At 49.6% G+C, this 15,781-nt stretch overlaps 4 protein-coding genes across 4 annotated transcripts; 3 read left to right on the top strand and 1 right to left on the bottom strand.

The window, feature by feature from the left end:
* Positions 1-108: 108 nt before the first annotated feature.
* Positions 109-1,981, bottom strand: N7515_000318 (uncharacterized protein; the record flags this gene model as incomplete). The annotated part of the gene is made up of 3 exons (XM_056661062.1): positions 109-587; positions 653-1,235; positions 1,325-1,981. 3 exons carry the CDS (start codon positions 1,979-1,981, stop codon positions 109-111), a joined length of 1,719 nt encoding a protein of 572 aa, XP_056526228.1.
* A 1,435-nt stretch (positions 1,982-3,416) lies between these two features.
* Positions 3,417-5,478, top strand: N7515_000317 (putative pyruvate carboxylase; the record flags this gene model as incomplete). Its single annotated transcript, XM_056661061.1, has 2 exons — positions 3,417-3,469; positions 3,522-5,478. The coding sequence occupies 2 exons, from the start codon at positions 3,417-3,419 to the stop codon at positions 5,476-5,478; spliced, it is 2,010 nt and encodes a 669-aa protein (XP_056526227.1).
* A 425-nt stretch (positions 5,479-5,903) lies between these two features.
* Positions 5,904-7,253, top strand: N7515_000316 (putative inositol 5-phosphatase; the record flags this gene model as incomplete). Its single annotated transcript, XM_056661060.1, has 1 exon — positions 5,904-7,253. The coding sequence occupies one exon, from the start codon at positions 5,904-5,906 to the stop codon at positions 7,251-7,253; it is 1,350 nt and encodes a 449-aa protein (XP_056526226.1).
* Positions 7,254-11,456: 4,203 nt separating this feature from the next.
* On the top strand, positions 11,457-11,752 carry N7515_000315 (uncharacterized protein; the record flags this gene model as incomplete). Its single annotated transcript, XM_056661059.1, has 2 exons — positions 11,457-11,534; positions 11,633-11,752. 2 exons carry the CDS (start codon positions 11,457-11,459, stop codon positions 11,750-11,752), a joined length of 198 nt encoding a protein of 65 aa, XP_056526225.1.
* Positions 11,753-15,781: the final 4,029 nt, after the last annotated feature.

Below are 15,781 nucleotides of genomic sequence, written 5' to 3'. Positions count from 1 at the left end.
TAGACAGTGATGGTATTTGAGATGCCGAGGTTTGCTTTCGCCCCTCGTGCACTTGCTCTATAGATTTGAACAATCGATCTAAGAGTCCTCGCTCGTTATACAGCAACATTAGGCAAAGGAAGGCTGCAACTTCCCACAAGCCCTGTCCGCCAATCTCTCCTTCATAAGAACCTCATAGACATGCTCAGCCCATGAACAGCAGACCTTCCTCGTATCCTTCGGATCAATGATTTCCTCAACGCCAAACGCATTCGCCGTGCGCACAGGATTCATCAATCGCAAATACTCCTCTTCCAACTCCTTATACCGCTCCTCCTTCTTCCCAACCTTCTCGGCCTCCCTCAGCTCATGCCGATGTCCAACCTCAATCCCGCCATCAAGCGGCAAAGACCCCCATTGCCCAGACGGCCAAGCAACCTGCATAACCGGATCCCGACAGCCCAGCATAACACCGCCAGCGACACCATAGACCCGGCGCGTGACGACATTAAAGACTGGCATAGTAGTACTGAAATACGCCTTGGCAAGTTCAACGCCCCATCGCATAGTCGCTGTGCGCTCAGCAACAGTACCAATAGCGTATCCCGCTAAACACAACCGGTCAGCTTACAATCTTTTCACAAAAAGCAGCCCAGGGGTATGGTCGACTCACGAATGTCCAAAAACTGCAAAACCGGCAAATTCATCACATCACACAACTTCAACAGCCGGGTCAACTTCTGACTCCCCGCTGCATCCAACGCTCCCCCATTAACCTCACAGTTAAGCGTGATTATACCAACAGGCCGTCCACCCAACCTGGCAAGACCACCAATCGCAGTCCTTCCCCACAAAGCACCGATCTCGAACCAAGACCCCTCATCAACAACAGAAAGAATGACAGTGCGCGCATTATACATGCGATTCTGTCGTCGTGGTATAAGACTCCGCAACGAAATATCCTCGCGCTCCACAGAGTCCACGCAGGGTACTGTTGGCGGTGCGTCGGACCCGCTGTTGGGCAGGTAAGACAAGACAGTACGCAGCTGCTCGTAGCATTCTTCCTCATTAGCAGCGAGATTATCGATTGTACCATTCGTGCAATGCATCATTGGCCCGCCAAGGTCTTGAAAGTCAAGTCCTTCTTCGAAAGTCGCTCCTTCCACGACTTTCGGGCCTGCATTAAAGAGTGCTCCGATATCAGCCGCCATTACGGAGAAGTGGCAGGAGACTACTCTGGCTGCACCGAGGCCGATCTGATAGCCGGTAATTAGCACAGCGCACTCCCCAAAACGCAAAGTCCAAAGAAAAGTAGAGGGAAAGGAGAGAGAAAAAGAAAGCTCACCGCCGGCCCAACAACAGCCCCCAAATTCGGAATCCCCATATTCAACTGCTTAATCACGTACTCGAACGACGCAACATGCGGTAGATAACTCCATCCCTCCTTCTTAATCGTCGTCACACTGCCACCCCCACTACTCCCATCAACAAGCTTGACAACCGGCATCCGCAACGCAATCGCCAACTTCTCAACATAAACCGTCTTCCCCGCAGACGCCCCGTCCGCATGTCCAGACCGGATACTGAAATCATCAGCTGTAAGCAACACCTTGCGGCCGCGCAGCAGGCCAGCGCCTTGGACGTTGTTGCTGGGTACGAAGGAGACGGGTTTTTCGCGCGCATGCCCAGTCTTCTGCCATGTTGCTGTGCCGGAGACGGAGCCGATCTCGGCGAAGGTGTTTTTGTCAAGTAGAAGGTCTATGCGTTCGCGGACCCAGAGTTTGCCTGCTTGCTTTTGGCGGACGTAGCCTCGGTTTTGAGGATCGGGTGTTTGCGCTATGTTGCGCAGGGTCTGTAGTTGCGAGAGGACATCGGAGTGGTCTGCTGGGAGAGGTTCTTGAGGTTTTGGTTTGGGGTTCGGTGATATGTGGGAGGAGAGTTGGGTTAGGCGGTTCGTGGCTTGGTCTTTGTCATTCGGGGGTTTGGTGGTAGATTTTGTCATGGTGTATTCAGTATGTCGATTGACAGATTGTCAATTGATATGGAGTTCCTGGTGTTTTTTGTCTGCTGTTAACTCTGTATTAGGTAGAATTGGAGATTGTTTTAGGTGGGTGCTACTGAGGGGGTGATTGGTCCCTCCGAGGGCCGAGGTCAAATATCTTTTAGCTATGGATATCTTGTCAAGACTCAATAGTGTATCAAATATCATTTGTAGCATTTCACTATTAGAACTTCTCAACGATTTCAGTTATTATTCCATCTTAGGTATGGCAGGGTCTATTCCTATGCGTCGGAGGATCCATCTTTCACCTAATGTCAGGTCAGGTGCTGACCTCCCATCGCGAGTCGTAGATATGTCTCGGTCTCTCCCTCATTTCCTTATTTCTTCTCTTCTGAGTCTTCTTCCAAGCTCTCTAGTCCATCAGAAAACTATGAATTGTTATTCTTGCCTTGTTTTCTTTTGCGTATTTTCTAACACTATGTACTTAATCTCCTCTGCCACTTCTTGGCCTTATCCGTTTTAGTGCTCATGCCTTGCCGCTTTTCGGTCACTGAGTAAAACTAAGCACCCGACGCCCCTGGGCCTTACATAACCGGTAGCACCGTCCCAGACTCCCAAGTCCCAAGCTCCGCAAGTCGACGAATGATATCTGACTGAGTTGTGGGTCGAAGACGTGGGGTAGCGTGTTCTGCAGGGGGCTCAACCGGTCGCCCCACTAGTTACAGACTTACAGTAGATCTCGGAACCCACCGAGTCACCGACTGCCCTGTTAGCTGGTGGCCTGGTGCCCTGGGATTGGGATTGGAAAAGTGAAAACTTTCACCGGAAATTCTAAGACAGGGCTTGCCGCTTGATGGAAATTGAAAAATGACAAGCCTGTTCAATTGATGGGGTTCTACTAATCTCAACTGGCACGCAAGATTTCTGATTGGGAGCAATTGTTGGTTTACCCCGCAAACCTACGCACGGGCCAGGCATAATCAAGGGCGGTCAAGAATCGCCCCGCACTGTCCGTCAGGTAATGACCGCGGCGGTCACCGCGAGGGAGATGTGTTTGAGCAGCTCACTGACTCTGAGTCCAGACTGAAAACTACTCGTGAGCCTGACTCTGAGCGACCTCGTAAAAGCGGCGGCAGCTAAGATAGGAAAGCCCACCCGGAAGAGGGAATATGACCAGGTACCGATTAACTATCGAGGGACCTCGGGACAATCGTTTACAAGGGAGTTCTGGTGTTGGCCCGAGGTAACAAACACAATGGTTACCTATGTGACTAGTATGTAACATATTTCCTATTTCTCTCTTCTTTGTCTCCTCGTCCTTCTGAAAGTAAGAATCCGATAGTTTTCTCTTATCTTCTTCTCTTCCGACCGCTGTAGAGTAACTCCGGGAAATTGATATCCTCGCATACATTTACCCCGAAATCCACAAACCACCATGTCGTCATCCCCGCACTCACGACCCATCAAGCGATTGTTGGTCGCCAACAGGTACGGCCTCACCTGACAAGAAATGATATACTTATACTCACGCATGGAACAGAGGAGAAATCGCCGTCCGCATCCTCCACGCAGCACGAGAACTACCCTCCCCAATCGAGACATTCGCCCTTTACACAACAGACGACCGATCGCACTGCGATCTCGGCCGTCCGCGCCATACACTCCAAATTCCATCAGCATCCTTTTACCTCGACATCTCCTACCTGATCGAACTAGCCAAGACACACTCCATCGACGCCGTGCACCCGGGATATGGCTTCCTCAGCGAGAGCGCCGAGTTCGCGTACCGCATGTGGCACGAAGCTGGGTCGATCGTTATCGGCCCCGGATGGGAGAACCTCGCGCGAACGGGCGATAAATTGCAAGCCAAGCAGCTAGCGCAGAAATGCGGTGTTCCCGTGCTAGAGGCCATGAGTCGACCTACTGGCAATCTGGACGAGGCACGGGCGTTTGCGAGGCAGGTTGGGTTCCCTGTGATGATTAAGGCTGTTGATGGTGGGGGTGGGAGAGGAATTCGTCTCGTTCGGGAGGAGGGTGAGCTGGAGAATAGTCTTCAGCGGGCGATTGGGGAATCGCCGTCGAGATCTGTGTTTGTTGAGAAGGCTGCCGTGGATGGGTTCCATCATGTTGAGGTTCAGATTATCGGTGATGGGACGGGTCGGGTGAGACACCTGTGGGAGAGAGATTGCAGTGCTCAGCGGAGGTTTCAGAAGGTGGTTGAGTGTGCCCCGGCCTTGGTGAATGATAGAGGGTTGGTTGGTCGGGTTATTGAGTCTGCGCTCAGGATGGCAACTGAGGTTTGCTATCGATCGTTGGGAACGTTTGAGTTTCTGGTGAGTGAGCAGGCCGGGGAGTTCTATTTCTTAGAAGTCAATCCGCGTCTGCAGGTTGAACACACCATTACAGAATCTATCAGTGGGATAGACTTGGTGCAGACACAGCTTCTGCTGGCGCAGGGATATACATTACGTGAGTTGGGGCTTGGTGTTGAAGTCAGCGCAAACCACCCTCCACCAAATGCCTTCTCGATCCAACTTCGACTGTGTGCTGAGGATCCGAGCAACGGCTTCTCCCTAAGCATAGGCAAGGTGACTGCGTTTACCGTGCCCACCGGCCACGGAATTCGGGTAGACACCAATGTCGATGTCTCTGGTCCGGGGCTGGTTGTAGGGTCCAATTTCGACAATCTACTAGCTAAGATCATTGTGACCGCACCTACCTGGGAAGCAACTGTCAGAAAGGTCCAGCGGGTGCTGGCTGATTCGAAGATTGACGGCGTGAAAACCAACATCGGCCTTCTACGAGGAATCGTAGCCCATCGTGATTTCATGACCGGCAAAGTCGACACACAATGGCTAGGATTAAATCTCGAGACCCTCATCCAGAAAGGAGAAAGGATCTCAAAGAGTCTCCAGGCATCCAATGGCCCGTCCCGTTCTTCGCAGCAAGCGATGTCCCAGACTGTGCTGCCAGCATCCAATCTCCTATTCCGGAAAGGAGACGCATGGTCAATCACCCTAGAACCTCTCTCGGAAGATGGACTGCAATCAGACCAAGTCGCCCACCACCTACGCCTTTCCCGGGTGTTACGCAATGAATTCCCTCACTCCCTCGCTGCTGAAATTGAATATACAACTCCAACTTCGCAAGGCGCAATGCCCTACCGCATGCAACTTGAGACGACTACGACTGCCGCGTCGGCATTGGTATCCTCGTCGCATCGCCGAGGTGACCCAACGAACCCTCAACACATCATCCTGCCTCTGTCTGGCAAGTTGATGGAGATGCTGGTGTCGGAAGGACAGGATGTCGTCGAGAACCAGGTTCTGGCTTTCATCAAGCAGATGAAGATGGAGCTCGAGGTGCGGAGTCCTCGGAGTGGAAGGGTCAAGTGGGTCCATGTGATGGAGGATGAAGATGAAGATGTTGCTGAAGGCATGCTGTTGGTTGAGTTGGAGGCAAGCAATGGCAACGTGGAAGTGCGAGGGAGGTTGTGAATTCAGGGAAATTCAAGTGCCATAGCTGGATCAATGCGATCCTTATCATAAGTCATATACTGGAACCTCAAATATAACCAGCGAATCAGCTTTCTGATCCACTTGGTTCTCAGCATCATTGGTCTAGTGGTAGAATTCGTCGTTGCCATCGACGAGGCCCGTGTTCGATTCACGGATGATGCACAATCCTTTTTTTTCTTGATGAGCCAAATTTGTTCAACTGCTCGGTTGTTTTGCCAGATTGATATGGCTTCGAGTTCAGCAGAAAATCAGAAGTAGGAAATATGAATTTTAGAGAGTTCGAGTCGTGTTTACATCTTGCGGTCAACGACAAGCGGTCACTTGATTTCAGTGACGTCACCCCTTCATCTTCCCCAGCCATCTCTACGGTCCCTCTGATCCGATACCAGTGTTAGGATATCAGTATGGACGCCCTCGGTGTCTACGTGCTGACCTTTAACTGCGCCAGAAACGTGATCGATGTCGACTCGTTCGCGGATCACTTCTTCGATGCCCTCCCCGCCTCCGGTGCGGGGAGCTCCGCACCGGATCTGATTTTCCTCTCCCTGCAAGAAATAGCACCTATCGCCTACTCATTCCTCGGAGGATCCCTCCTCCTGCCGTACTTCAATGCCTTCCGGCGCGCCGTGCAGAAAGCCTCCGCGCAAAAATGGGATCAACACTACGTAAACTTCCTCACCGACAATACGGGCATGACGGGCCTGATGCTGTTCGCGCGCGACGACACCCTGCGCAAGATTGCCTGGAAAGATACAGCTCATGTCGGCGTTGGACTCCAGCAGATGGGCAATAAGGGCGCTGTCGGGGCGCGTCTGGGATACGTTGTGGATGGGCATTCGTCGAAGACTGTTGATCTTACTTTCGTTGCGGCTCACCTTGCGCCCATGGAGGACTCTTGTGAGCAGAGAAATCAAGACTGGCAGAGTATTGTTGAGCGGCTTGTGTTCACTCATGACAAGAGCGGACCAACGAAGAAGGATAGTGTCGACGAGAGTACCCGTCTGCTTGATGATGCTGCGTCCGCGCATGCGGAGGGCAGTCGGAGGGACCTCTTCGCGCCGAATGCCTACCTCTTCCTTGCCGGAGACCTGAACTACCGCACCTCGGACATCAGTCCCTCCACCGATGAAATTGCACAGTTCCCTCGGCACGACGCCCACGTTGATGATCCCACGCACTACTCTCACCTCCTGAAGAAAGACCAGCTCAAGCGCGAAATGAACCAAGGTAGAACCTTCCATGGACTGTCTGAAGCGCCGATCGACTTCCCTCCTACATATAAGTACTCGCACGCTGCGTGCCAGGACGTTCGCCAGGGCTTGGATGCCAAGGATCAGGAATGGAAATGGTCGACTCACCGCTGGCCTAGCTGGTGCGATCGGATTCTCTACCTCGAAAAGCCCACGTGGGTCGGCGAGGCTGGAAGTGTTACGCCGCTTGCATATACGGCACTGCCTCTCTTTGCGGAGTCGGATCATCGCCCTGTTGCACTCGTTGCATCAATCCCGCTCAATTCCTCCGAAGCAGCTCCAGGCAGAGATTTGGCTCCGTTCTCCATCGATCCGAGCTGGGAAGCTAAGCGCGACATGGCGCGACGGAAAGAGGTGGTGGTGGGGGGGACTTGCATATCTGGGGCTGACCAGAGAAGGAAATGGGTTGCTGGTTGTCTCGTTGTTTGGGATGTTCGGAGCATACTTCATTCTTCGATCCTTGTTGGAGGTTTGAGCGTGGACCGATACGGTGAATGGCGCTAGTGGAAACTTTCTCCCCTTGTTCGGTTTTAGTATTCCTTGCGCTCTCTTCTTATCACTTAGGAGTTTCGGAATGTCATCATGCAACACTGCTAATCGCCGAATCGGCACTGGATGATAACATTAGCACCATTATGTCCCTTCGCTCTGTTAAATTGCCTAGTTTGGCAGGAGTGTTACAGCGCCAGCAGCCTCAATCAAAGGTCCTGTGACGTGCACACCAGGACACACGGGTTTCGGACTATCGTCCGTATCTCCAATCCTTCACCGATATCTCTGTCTAATATGACACCGACTTTCATTATTCAAGCATTGGCTACAGCTTAACGGGCTTGCTGTGTATGTATATCACTCACTGCAGACCGTAAATGATCCCCCGTCTGAGCAGCAGCCTAAACCAGACACCTGCGCTCTTCTAAGTGAAGTCACATGAACGGCTCCGGCCCTAAATGGTCAGGATGCATTCTGCAGGTGAGGATGGCGTCGAGGCGGAAGATGAGGATCGCCGTGGCTTGGGTGAGTTCGCGCGAGCAAATGAGGTCACTGCATGTGGCAGGTTGTAATTTCTTAATCCCTGAACCGCCGATTATCGCTCATAGCTTGTGTCTATATGCCTGTATGAACACCTTGCTTCATAGATTCCGATGACTGCATGTGTCCTGAGCTGAGACTGTCGGCTGCAGGGGGAGATCGGCTCTACGTTGACAGGTCGCTTTTTCTGGGTGATCGTCGCTGTCATTGCTGCCATGCTGTCATAGTAAGCTTTTCACTCGTTTGTCTCCCCACTTCCTAGGTTCGTGTTACTCGAGTGGGGTGATCCCTCTCTTTTCCGTTTCTATATACAAAGAGTGTCGGCAAGGATGGCCAGTGTTTCCATGCGATGGTCCAGATGGATCTATAAGTTCTGTGGTCTTCTAGACCCCCTCTGTCTCTCCCATACCATGGATACATTTTCGGTGCCTGAAAGTTTGAACCATGGTCCACTATTCTTTGACGGGCCGCGACATCCGGATGCAGTTGTCCAGTAAATACAAAGGTCATTTTGTCATTGTGCAGGACGGAAGATCGGCCGGTGGTGTTTTTAGTTTCTTTTTTATTCTATGTATGATGTATGTCTATTCCCACTCCATGTGGGTTGTAGGCGTCTAATCAAACAGGTGCAGTTAATGTATGACGGCCATGTTGTCACACCTCTACTCTATTTCCACCATTGGTAAACGTGCAACAGCGCATAGAGGAAAAGCACACACGAGGTCAAGTGACCCGCAAAGAGCTTAATTTCCTTTTCTTCAACCAGTTCTCCAAACATGAGAAAACACGAACGTCTACTCACCGCGCCAATTGTACGCCTGTGCTGAGGAGGGGCAAGCGGGACAGCTAGGTAGAAGGGTTTCATGAAAGGCGGTGTATATTGTAATTCAAGCTTTGACTATGAGGAGATCTAGGCCGGAGTACCGGAATGCATAGTACTGGATCTGACACGATACGGAGAATGCTACCCTGCATTTTCGGGTGATTTCTTACAGATCTCGTTTCCGATTGTTTGAGGAATGCTGGTGGGGAGAAGAAAAAGAAGGGGAAAAAATGGAAAAAAAATGGAAAACAGGAACCAGATCCACAGCCTCCACAGGGATTGAAGGGAAGAACCAAACACCGTAGAACTCCAGAGCCAGGTTGAAGGGCTATTGAATCTGATTGTTTCTAGTGAAGTTTCAGACCAGCAGGACTGGCGATTTGAATGCTTATTGGTTTCTGTATTGTAGATGAGATAACGATCATCTCAACAAATAGTGACGAGAAAAGGGGAGTAGAATACCAACCTACGTATCGTATTTGATTTCCTCTGCCACTTCTTGCCCCTCCCTTCCATTCTAGTGCTCAGTGCTTGCCGCTTTTTGCTCGCTGCCGAGTACTCCGTACAACAGCCACAATTGTTTATTCAGAGATACTTCTAACCGATCATACACTAATTCCACCAACTTGCCTTGAAGGCTCGAAATCCATCTCATTTCGGCACCTGTACCCATTGCAATCAAAGACTTCTCATCGACCAGTCTTTCTTGAGGCGCGTGGATACAGTGACGAAGCAATGCCTGCAGTGCCATGACCCATGAGAATGTCGGCCAGTCAAGATCAAGGCCTTCATCAGCACCTCCAACAGTAGTCGGAGATCCTACACCAGTCGCAGATCCTACGCACTCGGACAATCTAGCTGTTAGAAGTCGGGAGACGGGAGTCGGAGTTGATTCAATCCTTCCATGTTCGGCTGCAAGAGTACAAAATGAAGACAGCCGTGGTTCGGCATGAAAGCTTGAGGATGCGGTCTCTCAGCGCTGCCGAAGGACAGACAAGAGCCGTTCAGTATGGCTGCGCCGCTGCATAGTAGATTGAATGAGATACAGCCGGATCTAGTAGTACCCTCAAACCTGCCCGAGCTCACACAGATTGGCGTTGAAAAAGTGGGTGAAGCTAATGCTCAGCAATTGAGGCTGGGGGTCCGGGGGACGCCAAAAGCCCCCTGGTATGATAGGATGAAAGAGGTCCTAGGGAGGAGTGCCCAAGGAGTCTGAGAAGATGATTGCCATAATGGGATTCGCTTCTGCCCCGCCATGACTCCGACATAGTTATCCTATTACCAAATCCATTGATGAGCTAACTACGTACAGTGGTGTCTGATTAGTATTTAACCTCCGGTACATTGGGGGCCTTGGACCCACTTTAATACTGCCAAGCAGAACCCTCGGGAATTCGAATTCATCCAATAGTTGGTGACGCGGGAAGTTTGACTAGCTGAATCAAGTAGGCGGTCCAGAGAGCGGTCAAATCCTAAAGTGGGGACCTAAGTACCGGAGGTTAAATACTAATCAGACACCACTGTATCATGAACCTGCTGCGTTAAGCCGTTGACCTGCCCAAATGTGGCGGTGCAAGCTACGTAATAGTAATGTGCCTTTTTCACCCTGTGCCAAGCCGGCTGTAATCGGTTTTCGTCAGAACACGCACTGATCACTCGGTGAGCGCTCATTGGACCTCACGACTTTATCACGTGGGGTATCTCGGCCTGAGCTCATGAGCCTCGTAAAAGTGGCGGCAGCTACGACAGGAACCACCACCCGGCAGAGGAAATACACACATGGTATGTTACGTACGGAGTACAGTGAGTCCGTGACATAGGTAAACTCCACTACTGACAGGGCTGATCAGGAGAAAGTGGGCAGAGCATCGAAGGATCGGAATGTTCCATGCAAACTTGCAAACAGGCCTGAAGGGGCCAATTGAGAAAATCATCCCCTGAGAGAAAAGTGGGGATGTTTTCCAGAACAAAACCAGAACAAACTAGGGGATCGAGCCTTGAACCTGAAACAATAGTTTAAAATGTCCCCATAACTAATCAATATACAACAAACGTTTATACTGGCCATCACACTGGCAAACTAACGGTGTGATGTTTCGAAATCCGACTTCGTGTCAGCTGCTCCACCTGGCCCTGTAATATTGAAGCGAGTCATGGATATGCATCGGACCGTCTCTTTTTTATTTTTTTCTATGCATCGAAGACCAGCATTTCAGCCGATCACAAACCCGCATCTCCGGGCCAAGGGATGGGGATCGACCAATCTCTGCAGTATGTACGATGGGTTAGAGTCATCTGATCTGTGTTGTATCTTAGTAGAATTAGGGGCAATCTTGGAATGTTCGGAACCACGCCAAGTGTCCAATGCTGCCCAGTTGGGCCAAGCAGTGGAAATAATATTCTAGTAGGTAATCTGTAAAAGAAATGTAAAGAAATAAAGAATGAAAAAAATAATAAAAAGTCGAAAATAAAGAAAATAACACAAACCAACCCCAGCAAACGGTAATAATGGAACCTAAAATTTCTCATCCTCCTATTTTTCCATGGAATTTATGCTGGTTTGACATGTCCAAGCCATTTTTTTGAGCCTCTGATATAAACCTGTCGTCCTTCTCCCGTACGTCCTCCCTTTCTTCCAATTCTCTAACGCTAGAACCTGGTGGCTGAATTGACTTCCTTCAACCTCCGACGTCATTGTGTTGTACTACACATTCTAGACCTTCCTCCTTATTCTCCGTTCCATTTAAGCTTGAGAACCTCTCTAGTCTGCTCTTTCCCTTTTTTCTTCTCCGAAACCTCAAAGATCCCCTCACCTCTTGTCGATCTAATCTGCACGATCAACGCTTATCAACATGTATTCCTGTGCAAACTATCCTCGCGGATGCCGAGGCCGTGTCAACAGCTTAAATACAAAGTGCTCTGACTGCGTTGTAGGTGATTCTGATTCCGGACTATATCTTTGACTCCATACAAAGAGGAAACAAGAAACAAAGAAATGTGAAGCAACCCATACTAACACACCTGACAGGCTCTGAACTTGCGCCGTCCGGCCTTTGCTTCGCCTTTCGCTCAACCACGTGAGTACAAGCGAATGCTGCCGTCAGAACTCTTCGGGTCTGAATCTAAGACCCCGCAGCCTGAGCTGTAATGTTGTCCAAAGGATACATGTACACGCTCGGGACGGACCGAGAATCATCCACCACCTCGCTAGTTGCGTCCTGCCGGCTGGGACTCATCGAACGAATCAAGGCTGATTCCTTTGTTCGCTGATTTGCATGCTTCCCCCACTCACCAACTCTTTCATCTGCATCGCCGGAGTTCTCTTTGTCATTCGGCGGCTGTTCTACTCTTTGTCTTGATTTCGGAATTCCGAACTCCGATTCCCTGTTTTCGCACTGTTTTCGCCCTGCTTTGACCTCATTCGACACTTACATTGGCCGGGCTGATGTACGAGGATCTTGCGCGGGACCTAAAAACGGGAACTTGATTCTGGAAGTCACCCACCATGCATGGAGTCTTTGGCGAAAGCTTCCTTTTTCACTCGCTTGGGCTTTTGTTCCTGATTCCTGGACGAAAAACGGCCCGTTTCTTCTATATTTTGCATGGGGGATAGTTAGATCGTGTTTTTTCTTTTCTCTTTTTTGCATGGATACCTACGGACATGGATCTGCCACTGGAGGGCAGTGGCGCTGGTGGATTGAGACTCAATCTGGTTGATCGTGTATAACGATTGACTTTGATTCCTTCGCTTCTTTTTCCTTGCGCATACGTGTGCTTTTGACCTTGGTCTTTTGATTTCTGATTGATGCCCCATCTCATGTTGAATATTTTCCTTCGTGAACTATGATGCCATACCCCTCTGTTTCTCATTGCGTTATCTATGATCATTCCCCTTGGTGCTATATACCTATTTACTGCATTGATACTCTCGTTCTGCTGGAATCTATGAAATCCCATCGCTCTCACACCACGAACTCCAATTTATATTCGGAAACTCAGCCCTGCCGAAGGATTCAAGTCTAGAATGACTGTTTCACCGATATGTCCCAAAAACCCCATTCATCTCAGCCGAAAGCCGAAACGGTATGTCAGCCTCGCGGGGCTGTAACCTCTTACCCCAAACACACTCTCTAAAACCGTCGAGGACTCGTGAACCCGACTGCTTCGCCCAACACGACATTTCTCGGCCCCAAACATCTTGAAACACTTTCTTCAGCCCCAATAACCAAGTAACCACTAGTTGATATTCATAACATCCACCCAATATTGAATCTCAGATCCATATTTCGCCCCTCCTCAGAAGAAAAACCCTTGAAAGATCCAGACCGACCCCGTAACACAAGTGACAATCTCCAACCCATCTCACAAGCACTATTATGATCACACTACCATCTGCGCGGTCGATCATTACCATCTCTTAATTTCTTAGTGGCTCCCGTGCCCATTGCAGGGGGCCATCCTTGTCACACAAACCGACTCACGGCTACACAAGATTTAAGTCCCTGCAACGGTTGGAACGGCTGCCGGCTAGACTCGGCGCATTGGCTTTTTTGTGCAGGTTGTGTTGGTCATGTGGTTATCTGGATTGCCTGGGCCTGGCTATCGGAGAATTAGAATTAGGGTTAGAATTTAGAATTTAGAATAAGAATTGAGAATTACCGGAATGGATGATACTTGTATTCTGTTCTATTCTATCGATTCCAAATTTCAGACTTGGCTCTGGTCGGCTCAGGAACGGAGAATGGAGATCACCTCAGTCTCAAGATTGGGATGGAATGGATGTTGCACCTATAGTAAGGTTCAAACTTCAGATAGTATGTTGGAGAAAGAAACATGGAGCCGTCGATCATCTGTCTCAGAGTCCGATAGTTCGCTCTAATTCGTGTGCTTTGTCCACATCTGAAACTATTGTCTAGGTTATTGTATGCTAAACATTTGATCTGACCAACCTTGGAAAGAACCAGCAGTCAAAGGTATGGAGTGAGAATGGTGCCAAATATGAGGTTTCGTTACAATACTTTGAAGATGTGTGTGTTGTGTGCCGGTACCTGCGTCTTGGATTCAGGGGTACGGGTAGAATTTGAAGCAGGCCCAAAAAGAGAACTTGGGAGAGGAAAAAGGATTTCGACAATCATCATGTACTTAAGACTTCGAGTTAAGACCAGCTTCGGTAATTGTTTTATCTGTAGAGATGTACATAGTACATAGCCTAATAGAGTAGGCGATGACTCGATGTAAAACGAAGCATCCAAGACAACATCGAACACAGCCTAGACTGTGTACAGCCTAGCGCATTCCATCTATTCTAGTCGCTTCTACTCTCCTTCCGTGCTCTTCCTTCTTTCGCAGTTTCCCCCCTTTTTTTCTTTTTTTAACCTCTTTTTTCTTATTTTTCTGTGCCGGCTTAATCGGTTTAGGTAATTTTGTCGGGCGCTCAGCCACAGTGCGCTTCCCAAGGTTCAGGTAGCCGTTTCAGGGTAGAACTGTGGGGGTTTGTCCGGCACGGTTGTTGGTCGAACCTCCACTGTGGTTGCCTGAAAGGAAGAACTGCGATTTTCTCCACCGTTGAAAGACACACGATACCCGATTTGTGTTGAGATCTGGGTGGCTGTGCACGTGGGTTTGATCGATTCGGGTGATCGGGTGTCAGTTTGATGGGGCTGGGTTTGTACCGACGTACGAGTACGACTCTATTTACTCGAAACAAGTGTATTCAATTGTTATCCTTGTTACATTGTAGTAAGTTACTCGGCTGTCCCTCATCTAGATTAATCTCAAACCTTCGTCTCTCGCTTATCTGACACCGACACCGGCAAATGCCACTAGCTGCATGCATGTTATGCAGTAGTTATGCAGTATGCAGTAGCTGCAACGGCTGAATGGCTGAAACGGCAAAGTGCTATACATCCACGAAAAAATTGTTCGGTAAAGAATAAAGGCAATAGGCATTCATGAATCATGATTCCAGACTCGCCCTTTTCTAGCATCTACAAGTGGGTCCCGCACATGGAATAGCTAAATCCCGATTCCCAAGCCACTCACGAGTCACGGGACACTCAATATATGGCCAGTGGCCAGGCACAAAAATGCCAGACGGTGGAGACTGGAGACATACCCGCTAGCCGACCGGATCGGGTCTCCATATCTACATCGAAGTTTCTAGATTCTCGGCTAATGGCGACATGCACGGTAGATTGGGCTGGAAGGTTTGATTAGGTTTCCACGGATTGTCCAGTAGGAATGGCTCGAGAGCGCGTATATTCAAGGCATTGCCTGGGATGCGACTGGCGGAGGACTTTCTTGCCGATGGATCTTTGGATTGCTTGTGTTGCGGATTCGTCGCGTATTACCCTACTTGCATTTTATATAGAGGCTACGTGGGCGGGATTTGGTGAATATTTGGGGTTTGGAAATAAGTTTCAGTGATTCAGTATAGCACTGGGCCCTGTCTACCACAATTACCTACGGATCCAACATCTGTCGACACACCCACTGTGCAGTCTTTGTATGGAGCTATTGGAGTGTCCAGGCTCGCTCATCTTCCAAGATCCCAGCATCGGTGACTTCTGCCTCTTCTGCAGCTCCGGAGAGTATATCCGCGTTCTGAGAATTAGCCTGAGCTGGTTGTTCTTTTTGTTCTCCTTTGTTTCTTGGCTTGGTCGAGCGATTGAATCCGACGCTACCGAGAATATCGTGTGCTATCCTGAACCCGGAGGAGGTATGCCGTATGCGCCACAATAAGGAGGTACACGTGGCTGCGGTGGCACGTGGGTTCTGATGTGTGGATCTTGATGGGAACCGGTGCATCTTGATTTGATTGTTTGGTGAGCGGATCTTCCTCAGGTGGAGACGAAGCGGACTTTTTGATTCTTGAATATCGACGGATCCATCTTTCGTAGTTCACGACGTATGTTGTGTCGTCTGCTCTCTTCAATAAACCGACGAATTGTATGCCCAGCGCCGTCTCTTATGTTAGTATTGCGGGTGAAGCGTGCCCGGTCTTCATACACGCCGCTTAGGTAGGCGCACATAGCGGAGATTCGAGATTTCGTTAACGAGAGGGCTTCTATTATTGGAAATGGCCAAAAAGGCTTCGATTCTGCAAATTATGGTAGTAGAACAGACAGATACTTCATTTGTCGGTATGGAAGGCTTCATGTTGGCACGCTCATGTCGT

Source organism: Penicillium bovifimosum, assembly GCF_028826915.1.
Source record: "Penicillium bovifimosum strain IBT 22155 chromosome Unknown utg000001l_segment0_segment0, whole genome shotgun sequence".
Lineage (NCBI taxonomy): Eukaryota > Fungi > Ascomycota > Eurotiomycetes > Eurotiales > Aspergillaceae > Penicillium > Penicillium bovifimosum.
The sequence above is the reverse complement of the archived record's forward strand: the minus strand, read 5'-3'. Positions and strand labels throughout refer to the sequence as shown.